The 17,677-nt window shown below is 39.7% G+C and overlaps 1 protein-coding gene across 1 annotated transcript; it reads right to left on the reverse strand.

The window, feature by feature from the left end:
- Positions 1-16,220: 16,220 nt before the first annotated feature.
- LOC145412369 (uncharacterized) lies at positions 16,221-17,276 on the reverse strand. Its single transcript, XM_080282258.1, has one exon. The coding sequence runs from the start codon at positions 17,274-17,276 to the stop codon at positions 16,221-16,223; it is 1,056 nt and encodes a 351-aa protein (XP_080138384.1).
- Between the last annotated feature and the right edge of the window lie 401 nt (positions 17,277-17,677).

The following is a 17,677-nucleotide window of genomic DNA, read 5'->3' on the forward strand; positions in this document are numbered from 1 at the left end:
CAATTATAAGGCCAACACAATTATGCATTAACACAATATTTTGTAACAATTCATAAAATGTTACAATTATGTAGTACCACAATGTTAGTACAATATTATGTCATACAATTATAGCACAATTCTGTATTACCAGTATCATCATACAAGTTAGGTGAAATATTAGACATTACTAAAGTGATAACTCTATGTAATGTATAACCTAGCAGTATTACCATTGCACAATTATATGCGTACGTCTGTTGTGCATGCACGTCTTACAGAGTGTTATACAACAATCATTACATTTATTCAAATATGTATACAACTTGTTTAAAATGTAATATTACTGAATAATCACTATTTACTATATTATATGTATACAATATTCATACAATTATGTTACTTTTACAATATTATGTATTTCACTTAATTAGCTTATAAGTTCATTATAATGTGTATATAATGTGTATTACTATGTTATGACTATTAAATGTCGATGGTACGCCATTTTTGCGCGGCCGAGCAGTGTGGTAGGACTCCATATTATAATTGCAAATCATAATAGATAGATAGATAAATAGATAGATAGACAGCCCTCTGCGAGCCTGGGAAAAGGAAATGAGGTTTGCAAGTTACACTGAGGAAAGCTGACGACAGAGGCCAGTAAGGAGATGATGCAGTTAGCTGTCAGCAGTCCTCTCGTGAACAAAGACCTAGTCCATCCTAACACACGTGACACACCCCTGCTACACCAGAATTTAGGAAAGAGAGCTCAGACGGAGGTTAGCGACAGAACAGGCAGGAGGAGAAGGAGACAGGCCTCAGAGGAGACAGGTCACGGGGAGAAGGGCTTGGCAATTTGAGAGAGAGAGACAGATAGCGAGACAGGGAGGTAGCTACCCGGGACTTATACTTCGTTCCGTGTGAGAGACTTGTTAATATTTCCAAGACAAATAAAAATAGTCCCATACTATTCTTTACCTCTCCTGTCACTACATGACAAATGGGAAGCTACTCCAAGATATAAAAACCGCTCAACCACAAGTCTAAAATATATATATAACTCAACTACAACTCAACCACGAAAGAACCACAAAGTATTTTATGACACAAAGTCATTTGATGACAGAATGACACATTAACAGTATGATCACTTGGTCTAATGTCAAGGATATTCAGTCAGGGTCCACTCAGTCTGTAGCATCTTCTCTATCTTCAGCTAGGCTACAAGAAACTGAGGACAACAGGGAACATGTAAAGTTACTTTTAAAAGTTACTGTATTACTGGGAAGGCAAGGACTGTCTTTTCGTGGACATAATGAGGGTGGTGATACACTGAATTCAGGAAGTTTTGTAGACATTCTTCACCTAATTGCTGAATCAAATCCCTCTCTAGAACTAAAGTTAAATCGACCAGAATGAATTGATATCAGTTGTTGGAGGACATATCAAGGACACATTTTGTGCTGAAGCACAAGAAGCCAAGTACTTTTCAGTTATGGTTGATGAAAGGAAAAACTTGTCAAAAAAGGAACAGATGGCTATTCTTGTGCGGTACTTTAGTGAGCGTATAGTGAAGGAACGTGTCATTGGAACCTATCACATGGCAAATATTGATGCTGCAAGTTCAGTTGATTTTATATGTAAGGAGATAGAACAATTTGGTTTAATTTGATCTAACTGTGTGGCTCAGTGTTATGATGGTGCTGGTGTAATGAGTGGATGCTTTAGCGGGGTTCAAGCAAGACTACGGGATAAAATTCGCCAAGCAGTATACATACATTCCCATCACACAGGCTGAATTTGGTACTGGGCGACTGCATAAAGAATACCAGTGGCCTCTCTTAATTTTTTTCAGTTATTAACACACTTTACACATTTATTAAGCAGTAACACAGGGAACCAACTTTTCACAGAGGCACAGAAAGCAGATCTTCAGGTTTTGACACTAGAAAGACTTACTATAACTAGATGGTCGTACTATTATAGGTCAGTATCAAAGGATAAGCTTCGCTATGGAAGTTTGCTATCAGTGCTTCATAGAGTTTCAGAGGGTTCTGATTCAGAAGCTGCAGCACAAGTAATTGGCCTGTACGAAAAGTTAGTCTTTCAGGTTCGTAATGGATCTACATATTACTGACCAAGTCCTTAGAGTTACCAATAGTTTGTCAGATCAGCTTCAAACAAAGGAAGCCTTACTAACTGAAGCTTGCTCTCTCATACAGTCTGCTATTAAGGAAATGCAAGTCTTGTGAACGGACGAGGCTTTCTCTGATATTTTTGACAAAGCTAAAGATTTTGCTTCAACATATGAGGCAGATACCAGCTTGGAAAATTCAAATCAGTTGAGCAGACCTAAGCCTAAGAGAATTCAGAAGGTATCATCAGGACTAAAGAGCTTCTTAAATGATTCAGGTCTAGGGAGAAATGAGATGAATACTTGTATTGCTCCAAAGATTGAAATCAAAAGAACCTATTTTGATAGATTTCTCTCACAGCTTGATATTCGCTTCACACAAAACATGCCCCTAATAGAAGCAAAGAATGCACATGATTGCAGTTCCAGAGACTTTCTAGAATAAGAGAAGCTTTCTATTAATGTACAGTCTTACAAAGATATATACACAGATGAAATTCTTCTAGTTTCCCAAATATCTGATGCAAAAAGACATTTTCTAAGTAAGACTGACAAGCCAAAGAATCTGTTTGAATTTAATTACCTCAAACCATTAGATTGTGCATATTCAGAAATAGTGAAAATTATCAAAATTCCTCTCATTCTTCCAGTAACTACTGCAGGTAATGAACGACTTTTTTCAGTACTTAGCTTAGTCAAGACATATCCAAGAACCTCAGTGAGAAATGATCGCTTACGTGACTTGCTACTTATGGCCTCAGAAAAGGAATTTGTTAAAAATCTTAACTTTAACATCCTGGTTGATAACTTTGCAAAGCAGAGATCACGGAGATATTCACTGCTGCAGTAGTTTATTCATTTTTCAATGCAATAAACATAGGTAGTGTAATTTTCAATTTCCTTTAATGAATTCTTAAATTATTATATTCTTCTTACGTAAGTCTCTTCCAAATTTAAAAACCATCATTTTATTTCTCCCATCTCTTAATGTAGAGCTTACTTTTTCACATTACTTTATATTGTTCATAGTATTTTGGAGGCTAGTAAGCTAAAAGCTTCCCATTTTTAATTCGGTTACAAGTTTTCATCTTTTCATTCTCAATTTTATATTATCTTTTCATTAGGCTGAAGGAATGAAGTCAGTTTAAGCTTTCACCAATACAAATATTTTAATTGCTGTTTGGTCTGTTATCCAAGGTCATTAGCATATAATGCAGTGGTTTTACTTTACCATGCAATTTAAATTACATACACAACTTCACACAGAAATACTGCCCAAGCTAGAATATCCGTTAGTGTTTCAGGAAGTAATTAGTTTAACAAATAATTATAAACAGTATATAAATTTGTTTACCGCTTTAACCTGCCCCATCCCAGAGACGTGAATTCACGTCCTCACATGATGTGCACTCATATCCCGGAGACGTAAATTAACTGGGCAATATTGCAAGGTCCCTAATTTGCACAATTTTCAATGTTCGCGAGTGATTTTTGGCACGTATACACGGGACACCTTCCTCTATTCCTCTACAAGATGCCAACAGGGACAATGCCTTACACCGCATAACCTCTCCCCCCCCCTGCACGCCATTGTCTCGGCAATTCACCTGTTACCAGTGACCTAGCCAATAAACACATTCAGGGCCAGAGTGATTCCCCAATCGATGACAATGTGGAGGACAAAGTTTACATAGAATTAGAGGAAGAAACAGTCAGAATTGATGATCAGGTAATGTGGTAATAAAAGGTCAGGAATGGTGATGAGTTAGTGAGTGAAACAATGCTTATAATGCCTATATTACCGTTTGAAAACCAATATACTCTCGTACTACATATAAATTCGTACCAAATAAATAAATAAATACCGTTTATGAGTGGTTTGGAATAGTTATCCTCTCATAGAATTCGTTTTCTTTGCAGCCAGCCTGATAGAAAACCCTGTAAGGTAAGGAGGTACTCCTACCTGGATCGAGTATTTTAAACCTCCGGTGAGTGATTTTGCTATGAATTTTCGATGTTTCTCACCAAAAGCGGATGTTTGAGCCAAAAAAAAAAAAGGTCCAAAAATGTCGGGACTGGGGCGTACCACTGCCCAGAAAATGTCGGGATGGGGGGGGTTAATTCTCTAAATACAGCTTTGCATGTGGCTTCAAAATGCTCGCTCGCCACCCCACCCATGTGGGGAGGTGGGAGTTGGAGGGCCTCCTAAATAGCCTATGCCTCCCCCCCGAAGGAAAATTGAAATGACGCCCCTGGATATTTCCAAGTTTCTTCTGGCCTTTATCAATCTGGACGTCTAAGGACTTTCCACACCATTTCAACACCATTACTTCGACATAAAGCAGCTTCAACATCACTATCATTTCAACGTTAATACCACACTATCGTTTCCCTTTCTGCCATTATCTTTCTCTGCCTTAGTGCTGTAAAGGGTATCTGCACTGCAGCAATCTATGGAATTGTTTTATACTCATTGGCTAAGTGTACCCCATATAATTCATTGAACTAGGCCGAAAAAAAAAAATCACAATCCATACATGTTTTTGTATAATAAGTGACAAGTGTACGTGTTTCAATATGGCGGACCAAAATCACACGCGGAGATAGCCTCTCCATGCTACAGAGCTCAGTGGGGATAATTCATGATCAAATTTTGGAACAGGGATTGTCTCTGAGCTCGGATAGCTGATGTAGAATAATTTAATACACCATTAAATTTCCGCCAAAACGAGACTGACACAAACAAAACAAGTGTTTGGCTAAAACTACATTGTAAATCGAACATTTCAGGAGGGAAGATTTAACTCAGAGTTGTAACAACTTCATTAAAAACGACGGAAAGAAATACAATAAATGCCAGTTTTTCAAATTTCGGGCTTCGTTTTCTAGGAAATAAAAGAACGAGAGGAATATATTATCCTCTGTTATATTATCGTTATGATGCTTTTCCAGTACTTTAATTGTGTGTGATGAACATGTACTCGGGAAAGTGATGCTGCTAACAGTAAGAAACAACTGGTGGCAGACGATTTCCAGAAGTCCCCCACTGAAAGCTTACAGTTTTTTTCACATTCTAAATCTTGTTGTAAAAGATGCAATTTTCAGCCAGAGAACAGCGATTGATATTTGTGCAAAAGTCCGCCGCATCAGTACCCATTTCAGTCAGTGAAGTGTTGGCCACAACGAGCTTAAGAAGATTTAGTCTGAAATGGGGATCAAAACTTCCCTTTTCCCCGTGCAGGATGTTAGTACATGCTGGAATAGTACATTTTCTGTGCTTGAATGAGCATTTAAATTAAAGAAATTTTGCTTTACATTGCTAGTAGTTATGGACATGATCACCCACTTATAACTGTTAATGAGTGAGATGCAATGGAGAAACCAATTCGTGTGTTTCAACCATTCTTTGAAATTACAAAACAGGTTAGTCCTGAGTTATCGACTTTTGGTAAAGTCATTCCCCATGTTGTTGCCCTCAACAGGTACTTGTCAAAACCTAAAAGTGATGCAGGGATCATAACTAATAAGAATAGTTTGCGTAGTGCTCTACAGAATCGTCTGCTATCTGTTTCAGATGGGCTAAATATTCTTTAAAATATATATATATATATATATATATATATATATATATATATATATATATATATATATATATATATATATATATATATATATATATATATGTTCAGACTACTTTTCTGGATCCGATATTTATATGCCGAAGTTCATGAAAGAGACAAAGAGCAAGTGAAATCATGGCTTCTTACTGGCATTCGAAACAGCCTGGCAAATACCAAGGATAATGACGGCAACGAAATTTCTAAAATTTTTGCCGATACTTATGATGACACTAGAGAGGCTGAGAATCAGAGATTAACGAAACTAGATCGAAACATGTCTGCACCCTACAAGAAAAAAATCACCGTGACTTTCTGAGCTCCTACAGTAAAGATGAGGAGGAGGAACAACAAAAAAATTGTACAGAATTAGTTGGTCAAAGTCTTAGTGAAATGGCAAATGAAACTGGAAAGTACGCCAATAGTCCAGTAATTGAAAGTGACCAGGACCCTATGAAATATTGGAAGGAGTTTAGAGTAGTTTATCCTATAATTTCCAAAGCTGCAAGAAAGTATTTGTACTGTCCTGCTTCTTCAGTTTACTCTGAAAGACTTTCTTGAAGCTGGCTATGTATACGGTGAGAAACGTACATGCTTGCTACCTCGGACTGGAGGATATCGTCTTTTCGTCCGTCACAATCATTCAAGCTTCCCCCTCTCAGATGCTGGCAGGTAAATACAAAACTAATGTATACATTTATAATTCAATTTGATCATGCTGAAAGAGAAGGAAAAAAATATTTTTCGTTTGATCACTTATGTCAAACAACGCTTATTATGATTTTCTCTAATAATATGTATATATATATATATATATATATATATATATATATATATATATATATATATATCATCATCATCATCATCATCATCATCCATAACTAGTCCACTGCTGAACAAAGGCCTCCCCCAACCTCTTCCACGAATTCCTTGACTGAGCCAATCTTTGCCACGTTCTCCCTGCAAATTTATCTATCTCATCTCTCCATCTCCAGTCTTGCCTTTTTCTGCTACGCTTACAATCTCTTGATGTCCAGACAGTCAGCCTCTTGCTCCATTAGTTATCCCTTAGTCTTGTTATATGGCCTGCCCGCCTCCATTTCTGTTCATTTATAACTTCTATAATATATTTGACTTTTGTCTGCTTTCTCACCCAAGTTGATCTTTTCCTGTCTCTTAAAGATATTCCCAACATTGACCTTTCCATTGCTCTCCGAGAACGGATTAATTTATTTTCCATTGATTTTGTCAGTTTCCAGATCTCACAACCATACGTCATAGCTGGAATTATACACTCGTTATATACTTTTCGTTTCATACAAACTGGCAAGCTACTTTTCATAATGTCTCTATGTTTACCGAAAGCTTTCCATCCACTTGTAATGCGTCTTTTTATTTCGCTATCATGATTTTTTGTTAATTTTAGTATTTGTCCCAAGTCATTGTACTCCTCACCTTCTTCAAGAATTTCATCGCTTATTCTTATGACGCTCTTTGGTGTTTGTGGATTATACATTAGTTTTACGCCGGTTCATCTTCAGTCCTACTTTCAGACTTTCTCTGTTCAGGTCATTTAACATTTCTTGCAATGCCTCTGCTGTTTCTGAGATTAGGACAATGTCATCTGCAAATCTTAAATGGTTTTGCTTTTCTCCATCTATGTTCACTCCTTTGTTTTCCCAGCCTAACATTCTGAAAGTACTTTCTAGGCATGCTGTAAATATTTTTTTTGAAATTGTATCTCCCTGACGCACGCTCTTCTCAATCTTAATTTTTTCCGAGTCCTTATGTATTTTAACTGTAGCAGTTCCCTCTTTGTACAGTATATGTTTTCGAGCAGTTTTACAATGTTCTCATTCACTCCTTGTTCTCGCAGTGAATTTATAATTGCTATGTGCTCCACTGAATCAAAAGCCTTTTCGTAATCAACAAAACCAAAGCACAGTGGCTTATTATATTCTGAAGTTTTCTCAATTAGCCGATTCATTGTATGTAGATGATCAGGTGTCGAATACCCGCTTCAGAATCCTGCCTGTTCACGAGGTTGGTTTTCCTCCAAATTGTTGTGTCCATCCTACTTTTTATGATTTTTGTGTCTTTTCCAAAACATTTTGACTTGGTGTGGGGGATGTTTTGATGGAATTAAGCGAAATGACTAAGACATTTTGTATTATGTACGAAATTGCTCATCGTTTCCTGCTGCAAGCTAATTATTTTTTTTTCTAGTCATAACCCTACTCTGGTACCTTTTATATGCTCTCGCCTTGTTGTGGAGAGCATTAGAACAAGTGTGATTAAACCAAGGCTTTCTTGCATTAGTCAAAGAATATGAGAAGGGAATGTATGCTGCCATGCTCGAGAGAATAACCTCCGTAATGCAGAAGGCAAGCAAAGATGGCTTCCTGCCATGGAAGCAATAATCATTCCAGGGAAAATCAAAGAAGTACTGCCTGCCTCCCAATCCACAGCTCCAAAGTGCCACAATTGACGTCTCTTTGGAGGGTCCAGAGGCCATACCGGAGGATAGGACAGGTTAAGGTAATGAGGCTGTGATCGGAGGAGCCCAATGGAGAGGAAAGATTAACAGCATAAGCGGAAGGATGAGTTGTAAGGAAGCGGTCAATTATATTGATGCTCTCTCCAAGGCGGTCAGGTATATTGGTAGGGTGCTGTAATCTGCTCTAGGTCATTATGGATAGAAAAGATGTAGGCTTGTTCACCAGGTGGATCAGTGAAAGGAGAGGAGAGCCAAAGGTGGTGGTGAACAATGAAATCTCCTAGACTAATCAAGAATGCCAGACACCTCTGATCATGTGCCGGAAACATCACACACACACACACACACACACACACACACACACACACACAAAGCACATACATCACACACACGCATCCCCTCCAAGCTATACATAATGTTGTAGAGATTCCCTTCATATCAGGAGGGGTTGGAAGGAAGGCCCGATAACACGAGGGTCAGCTAGGAGGCTTTGCCGTCACACTGCGTTATGGTGTAAACCACTATTCCATGTAACTGTACAGTAAAACTCCATAACCCACGAGTGCTCTAACTCACCTCACTGATAGACAAAGGGGGAAGATGAGAAAGAGAGAGAGACACCTACGTAATCAGTCTAGCCAATGACACACTGTTTAATAAGGAGCACCAAGTTCAAGCCATACAACGTCTCATGACTTTATTCTGGCAGTGCTCCGACGATCTACAACTGACCTCCTTATCTCCCTACAAGTACCTACAGTATTGAGAGTAGAATTCTACAGTCAGTAGAATTAGGGGAGAAGTAAACAGCACAGATATATTTAGTCAGAGAATGACAGGAAAGCCAAAGCCAGAGAGCAGATAGTGGAAAAGAATCAAGTTCATAACACGAGACCAAGATAATTCTTTCCAAACATATACACAAGAGCCACCTTTGGCTTTGACATGAGTATAGAGGAAGTAGGAGGATACAGAAAAGGGTTTGCTGTCAGTTGCCTCACACAGGTGAGTCTCAAGTCAAGAAGAGAAGATGAGGATTATATATATATATATATATATATATATATATATATATATATATATATATATGATACAGTGGTAAAGTGTGCGTTTTTGTACGCTGAAGAACGAGGGTTCGCGCACCGCCAGGGCAATAAATTTTGGGAGCATTCTTCAGGCCACGTACTGCATTGGCGAGCACAAGGGGTGCTGTGGTTGAACCAGTGTCGCATACTATAAAGTATGCTTGCACCCAGTCGGCTTGTGCGAGCCAGTTACACTTGGTTCACAGACTACACACACATCCAAAGCCACTCCAACACTACAATTACACTTACAAGGACTTCTCACCCTACATACAATCTCTGCTAGACAGCCTAAGCCGCTTGGTAGAGATACATTGGCTGTATTGTCCCCACTTAGGTCGGGATAGGCCGGTCCTGCAGTGGACACACAAACGGCTGATGAGATGAGATTATATCTATCTATCTATCTATCTATCTCTCTCTCTCTCTCTCTCTCTCTCTCTCTCTCTCTCTCTCTATATATATATATATATATATATATATAAATATATATATATATATATATATATCTATATATCATATATATATATATATAGCAGGGGTACCCGGCATTCCCCCTTCCCCTCCTATTTTATCTTCCTCCTCCTGTCTCTTCCCCCCATCTCTCTCTCTCTCTCTCTCTCTCTCTCTCTCTCTCTCTTCTTATTTATCTGACTCCTACTACTCTGCCCGCCTCCCTCAAACCATCAATCTTTTTGGTCTTAAAACCTTCCTTGGGTCATAGAACCAAAAGAGGAGCACTCCAATCCTATTGTTCCAGTTCAATGTTTCTTTATACTCCAGACAACCATGTACCTCTCATGCTTTTGAAGAAGGATTATAAGGGGTCCTGGAACTTTCTATTTCAGCCATCACTGACTAACGCACGATATTTGTGAGCGTACTTGTTTCCTCATACTGGTGACCTAAAATGACCTCCAACCAATGACCTCAAAAGACTCAGAGTCAACCTTATATAGCCTATGTCGAAGCTGGAGGTCATGTGAGCCTCCATTCCAAAAATCGGGCATCAGGGGTACCCGGCGTTGCCTGGGTCACAAAGACGAACACTCAACCGGTGACCTCAAATGACCCAAATCTAAATTTTGACCCCCCTAAAACCTTCCTTAGGTCATAAGGATTCAAACTATGTAGGTTAAGGCCAGGTAAAAGGAAAATTAAAGTAGTTCATGAACAAACAGACAGACAGAAAATGTCCTTCATTTAGTAGATATATATGTACACACATACACACACACACACACACAGATAATATATATATATATATATATATATATATATATATATATATATATATATATATATATATATATATATATATATATATATATATAAAGTTCTTAATAAACCAATACCACCAGAAGAGGATATACCGTCTGCTCAGGAAGATTTAAATATAGAAACAGGAGAGTTGAGGCTTGCAGAAGTGGAGAAAGCAGTAAAACAGTTAAAGAATAATAAGGCACCAGGGGAGGATGGTTTATTTCCGGAAATGTTTAAAGTGGAGGGGGATAGATTAATAATGATCTTGACCAAGCTATTCAATAAGATATGGGTGACGGGGTTACTACCATCAGTTTGGAAGAATGGTGTAATTGTTAAAGTTCCGAAGAAGGGTGACCTGAGTGAATGTGGTAATTGGAGGGGAATCTCTTTGTCACCGATAGCTTTGAAAGTTTTCAGTAGAGTGTTGTTAAATAGGTTGGAGCCGGTGGTTGAGGGTATTCTGAGGGATGAACAGGCTGGTTTTAGAAAGGGACGTGGTTGCAATGATCAGATCTTTATAGTTAGGCATTTGATGCAGCAAGTTAATGAAATGAGAGTACCGTTAAGTCTTTGTTTTGTTGATTTTGAAAAAGGCTTTTGATAGTGTTTCGAGAGAGACTATGGGGAAGATCATGAGACATTATGGAATACCAGAGGAGTTTGTGAGGGTCATTATGAACATGCATGAGGACACATTTTGTAAAGTGATGGTTGATGGTTGTCTGAGTGATTCGTTTGAAGTCAAGTCCGGAGTAATTCAAGGTGGTGTTCTATCGCCTTTACTATTTATATTGGTCATTGATTACATTATGAAACGCGTTGGAACAGAAACCGGTGCAGGTATACTTTGGAGAGAGAACAGGAAACTTTTGGATTTAGATTATGCAGATGATATAGTTTTGATTTGTGATGGGCCAGAAGAGATGCAGAGAGTGTTGGACTGTTTGGTGAGTGAAGGTCGCAAGGTGGGTTTGGTTATTAATTGTGGAAAAACTGAAATAATCAATATGAATATGGAAAATGCACAGGAATGTGTAATTGGAGGTATGGTTGTAAAGCAAGTTGATAGGTTTAAATATTTAGGTACTTATTTAGCCAAGGATGGTTCTTTGAACTTTGAATTCGAGGAAAGGTTAAAGAAGGCTAATCAGGCAATGGGAATGCTTAAAAATATTTGGAATAATAACAATTTTTCTGTGCATACAAAAATCAAACTTTATAAGGTAATGGTTAGGAGTATCTTAATTTATGGACACGAGTCTTGGTACAGCACAGTGACTATGGAAAATAAATTCTTGGTGTTTGAAAATAAAGCACTTAGAAGAATATTAGGAGTTAAGTGGTGGGAAAGGATACCAAATAGTAGAATTAGAGAAATAACGGGAGTGCAGCCGATCGATGAATATGTTAGATTCTCACGATGGAAGTGGCTAGGACATGTGTATAGGAGACAGGGAATAGTACGAGGTACACCAGGGTGGGTGGCACCTGGTAGGAGAGGTAGAGGAAGGCCAAAAGAGACGTGGGTGAGGACAATGAGACGGGAAGCTGGAGATGAGTGTTGGGGAGATCTTGAGGAGTTAGCACAAGATAGGATGTGGTGGTGTGAGTTCATCGAGGCCCTATGCATCCCCGAGGGTGCCACAGGAAATGATTGATTGATTGATAAAGTAAAATCTCAATTATCCGTTATATTTCTGCCAAGCTATATGCCGAATAACGTGAATCAACAGATATTGCATATCTGGCACAACATTCAGCTTTAGCCCTAGACAGGTAACCCCGGGTCCATTGCACCCGTCTTAAATATTTTTATGTTTTTCATATAACAGAAAAAGCTCTAGGAACCTGACCCTCTTTCTACTTTCCTGAATAATCAGGTAGATTAGGGAGGTGATGGGGTCATTCCTGTATCTGGCACTGCTTCGGCACTGGGAGGGCACTGGGGTTCACTGGACCGCGGACTACCTGTGGTGTAACAAAGAAAAAAAAAGTAATCTATCAAGGGTTAAACCTGTTATTGTTAGCAAAAATGATTGTTATCCTGGAGAATTCATTATAATTTGTATTTAGATGTAACTGTGCCCAGGACTACATACATAAATGTGAATTCATGAATAATTGGTCATTTCCAAATAATTGGTCATTTCCATTTGCTATAAACAGATGCTTCTTTGGTCATGTTTTTCACAAATTCTGTCTACCTAAGTTCTAAAAATATATGTTGCTATAAGTTTATAAACCTATATGGAACCCTAAAATTGTATAAGAATTATGTAAAATATGTATTTCCTCTGAAAATTTCAAAGAAATATATATATTTTTTACCTTGCAGCTATGTTCCATTTGCCTTGTTTCTCCTTTTGCCCCCCCCCCCAAAAAAAAAAGTCTCATCCATGGTCTAAAAGAGGAGGCAAAGAAATGAAGATTTCACCCAATAAATTTTCAACAAACCAGCTTAAAGAAAAATGTTAAGGCTTCTCCATTTTTTTTCATTTTTGTGTCAAATGCATTTTTGCTTCAATATTCTTGCTTTTAAGGTTAAATGAAAAAAGATTCATGAAATTACCCATATACCAAAGGATATTTCAATACAGCAAATATAATTTTTTCTTTCTTTTAATTTTGGGGTACAATGGACCCTTGGTTACCTGCGGTGTAACGCACACACACACACACACACACACACACACACACACACACACACACACACACACACACACACACACACACACACACACACACACACACACACACGCGCGCGCGCGGGGTTGCCTGTCTAGGGATAAGACAGATATTGTGTTTCTAACCATCTCAACTCTCTATCCTAGAGACTTTACCATGCTGAGGAGTTGAAAGCTTAACATTTAAAAACAATACAGTAATAATACAGCACAATTATACAGTCCTTTACATAGATTATTGTTGTATGTACTCACTAAGTGCTGGCATTGATGGAGGGCAGATTTGTACATCGTGCAGTATAGCAGTGTACTGTACTGTGCAGTACACATAATCCCAGCTTTGCACTACAATACACTATACTACCTCAAACGTTGAATGCCAAAGAGCTAGAGTAAGCACAAGGTTTTGCGACTGCACAGGCACATCTTGACTGGACGACATCCACAGGCAAGAATGAGAGCACAGTGGTGACAGCTTCTGATTGGCTGTCGTGTAGTGGGCATTTTCATTGGCTCCCAAGTTTCGGGACTTCCCCTAGTGCCAATTGGCTACCACTTATGTGCTAGTTCAGATGTCCAATGCCGGCTGTTATTGGACTGCCTGTTACGTTCCGTTTCGGCGCCGGATGTTGCATAATCAGCCGGATATTGCTTTAATAGGGTCAAGATAGCTGTGCAGGATATTGTGTTGGGTCAGATATTGCAACGATGGATAACTGACAGTTTATTGTATATATAAATCACTGAATACTGTGCAATCTGTATTTATGCACATAACCACAAGGAAAATGGAAACACGAAATATCCCGAGCACTTACGTGTACTTAAGGGAAAGTAAGTGAAAAAGGTGGAGTACACCTGTCATTTTTTTAAAGAAAAAGGAAGGGAAAGTCCCAAGGGAGCTGACAAAGTCGCTGACAACTACTAGTGTTCTATACTTGCATCATTATTTGTAAATTCTGATAAACAACAAAGTACATATTACATGCATAACACACAATCCTTTACATATAAATTTATGTGAAATAATGAACTATATACCCTACGGTAGGCACAAATGAGGACTGCCGCAGAATAAAGATCTTAAGAGGGATTAATAGGATGTGGGGAGGGGACAATCAAGCGTGGGCATACTGACCTACCCCAATCAACTGTGTATGTGTGTGTGTGTGTGTGTGTGTGTGTGTGTGTGTGTGTGTGTGTGTGTGTGTGTCTCTAATTTAGCTATGCGAATTAATTAAAGACAGCCATACTTAACAGAAAATCACACACACACACACACACACACACACACACACACACACACACACACACACACACACACACACACACATATTTACCCAGCGTGTTCACGTTTGGCATATTCATTTTAGGTAAAGTTCCTTCCCCAAAATCATTTTAGGCCTATTTTGAGTATATCTATCTATCTATCTATCTATCTATCTATCTATATATATATATATATGGGAGTACCCAATAATGTTTAATAATATTCAGCTCAATCCTACATCATCCTTCAACAAGCTTGGGGTTTCATTCACTCGGGACTTATCTTGGAAAGATCATATTATATCTCTTGTAAAATCTGCTTCCAAGACTCTGGGTGTGCTAATCCGACTCTGTGGCTTCTTTATCCCTGCACAATTGTTGACTTTATACACGGGCTTTATTCGCCTCTGTGTAGAGTACAACTCTTAGGTGTGACGAGGCTCCCCACATACAGCTCTTCTCGATAGGGTGGAGTCAAAGGCTATTTGTCTCATTAACTCTCCTCCTTTTACTGGCTTCCTTCAACCTCTGTGTCTTCACCGCATTGTTGCCTCTTTATCTCTTTTCTATCACTACTTCACTGGTCACTGCTCCTCTGAACCGTCTGCTTGCATTCCTCCACCTCTACGACGGGTGCATAGCACCTGTCTAGCAACAAACTCTCATCACTTTTCTGTCCAACTCTCTAATGGAAGAGTTACCCATTACTCCCAGTCCTTCATCTATGCAACTGGTCATCTCTGAACCTGTCTCCCTCTGTCTGTGTTTCCTACTTCCTATGATCTCCAGTCTTTTAAACGCAGTTTGTCCAGGCATCTTGAAATGAACAGATCTTGAATTTGGCTCTTTTTTTTTTTTATGGAACAATTTACGGGCTCCTTGCATAAATGTAGCATAAATGTACACAATATATATATATATATATATATATATATATATTGTAATCACCGGTGAGGTGATCACTGGAGGACTAGGTGATTGAGACCCAGCACGTGGACGCGAATACAGTTTATTCGATCAAAACCTGACAACATGAAATTATAACAAATTAGCACATCACAACTGACTTCACTTGACAGCAATATGATTCACCTTCAGTTAAACAGCTAAACACCATCATATCTTCCTTAAGAAGTACAATAAATCATTTCAGACCACCTTAACTCTATGGGTTAATGCCACTGTCAGTCTTAACTACAATATAGCTTACATGTTGTGGGTTCAAACTACTCCGTACGACTAGAGGAAAACCGTAAGGTGTTGTTAGTTCCAAGCCTCAGTCGTGACTGCCCTTCCCTGTGTTATTGTAGGGGCCCTATGCCATCCCTCGTCCGTCCAGATACAGAGTAGCCCTTGTTCACTTGTCATCAATTAATTATGTTCTCACCTTACGCCTAGGCTCGACACCACCTCTACCCTTTCCACCCATGGGCTAACTCACAGTGTAACATACTCTTATATTCTTATGGGATTTGGCTTATATCTACTCTGTTTACATCTACTTACATTACTCAGCTTATATCTACAAACATTAGCCTAACCCCTCCATTTCTATGACAGCCCATATGTGACGGCAACACACACCCCGTTGAGCGTTTGCGCTCAAAAGATGAAGTGTAATCAGAGCATGGTTGAGGTCTGAGGTACTTCGCAGTAGATTCAAATGAACTAATTAGCTACAGAGCCCTAGTCGCCTTCTAAGGCCCCTTCTAGCAGACAAAGGCGCATAACTGGGCTTAGCAACACATTACGAGCAGTCTTCACCTTGACACAGCGTACCAATCCATCTGCATCCGGGGCTGCTTCTAACACTCTGCCTAATTGCCACTGACTGTGAGGGTTCGGCTCACCAGAGATGAGAACCATGTCATTAGGCTTAAAATTCTTGCGGGGTTCAAGGTGTCTTTGGTGGCTCCTAAGCAGGGGGAGGTACTCTCGAAGCCAGCATTTCCAGAACTGGTCCGCCAAGAATTTGACATGCTGCCACCTTTTGTGATAAGCATCCTGCATTGGCATACTACCCCACGGTAGGTCCTGGTGGGTCCCCAAGCACAAGATGTGAGTTTGGGTGAGAGCTTCCAGATCACCGACATCACTAGAGATAGGTGTGATGGAGCGTTCATTTACAATAGATTCCACCTCACAGAAGACAGTGTGAAGACGCTCATCATCCAAGACCTGGGATCCAATGATAGCCTGAAGAACCTTCCACACAGTCCTAATCTGCCTCTCCCAGACACCGCCCATGTGTGAAGCAGCCGGGGGATTGAAGACCCAGTCAATGTGCCTCCATAGGAAGTCCCTCTTGATGCCCTCATCCTTCGCCCAACTAGCAGCAGCCGCCCGCAATTCTTTGTCTGCGCCAACCATATTTGTTCCATTATCTGAGCGAATTCGCTGGGGAGTGCCTCGATGAACTGAGAAGGGAATCAGTGCATTAAGGAAGGCAGCAGAGTCCAGCAAGCTGAGGACCTCAAGGTGGACAGCACGTGTAGCTAAGCATGTGAAAAGGCAACCCCACCTCTTGAAGCATTTACGATCCTGTTTAACGTTGAAGGGGCTGAAGCAATCTGTACCAGTGTATGTGAATGGGGTTCTGCCCGGTGTGACACAATCGACTGGCAGGACGGCTTGTCGCTGCTGCACAGGACTCCAGCTGTTCTGATGGCAGACAACACAAGTTCGAGTTATCTTATCCAGCAGCCTGCGACAGCGGGAATCCAGAAACAAAGTCGTATGCATGCTAATGTGTGTTCCCATCCAGAGTGTCCAGCCTGGGTAACACAGTACGTACGTCCCTCACCTCGAGGTCAGTAACATGATGGTTGTTGGGGAGGAGGATGAGATGTCGACTACCTCGGTAAATGGGGGCATGAAGCAAACGACCTCCAACCCTAAGTAGCCCATCTTCACCCAAGAATGGCTCCAGTCTGTATAGTCGACTTGTTCTTTTTATGTTACCTGCTGCAGGAGCTATAAGATCTTCTCGATAACAGTCATGCTGGACATAACGCAATACGGCACGTTCAGCACTCCTCAAGTCTGCTACCCTAATTTACACGGAGATGTCTTCCCTGCGAGCTGCTCCGAGCCAGTCAATAAACTTTCTTAGCCATACAACCCCTCCCAGCAGTCTATGCCAC

Source organism: Coenobita brevimanus, chromosome 93 (genome assembly GCF_032717465.1).
Source record: "Coenobita brevimanus isolate Jiangsu-jjx chromosome 93, ASM3271746v2, whole genome shotgun sequence".
Lineage (NCBI taxonomy): Eukaryota > Metazoa > Arthropoda > Malacostraca > Decapoda > Coenobitidae > Coenobita > Coenobita brevimanus.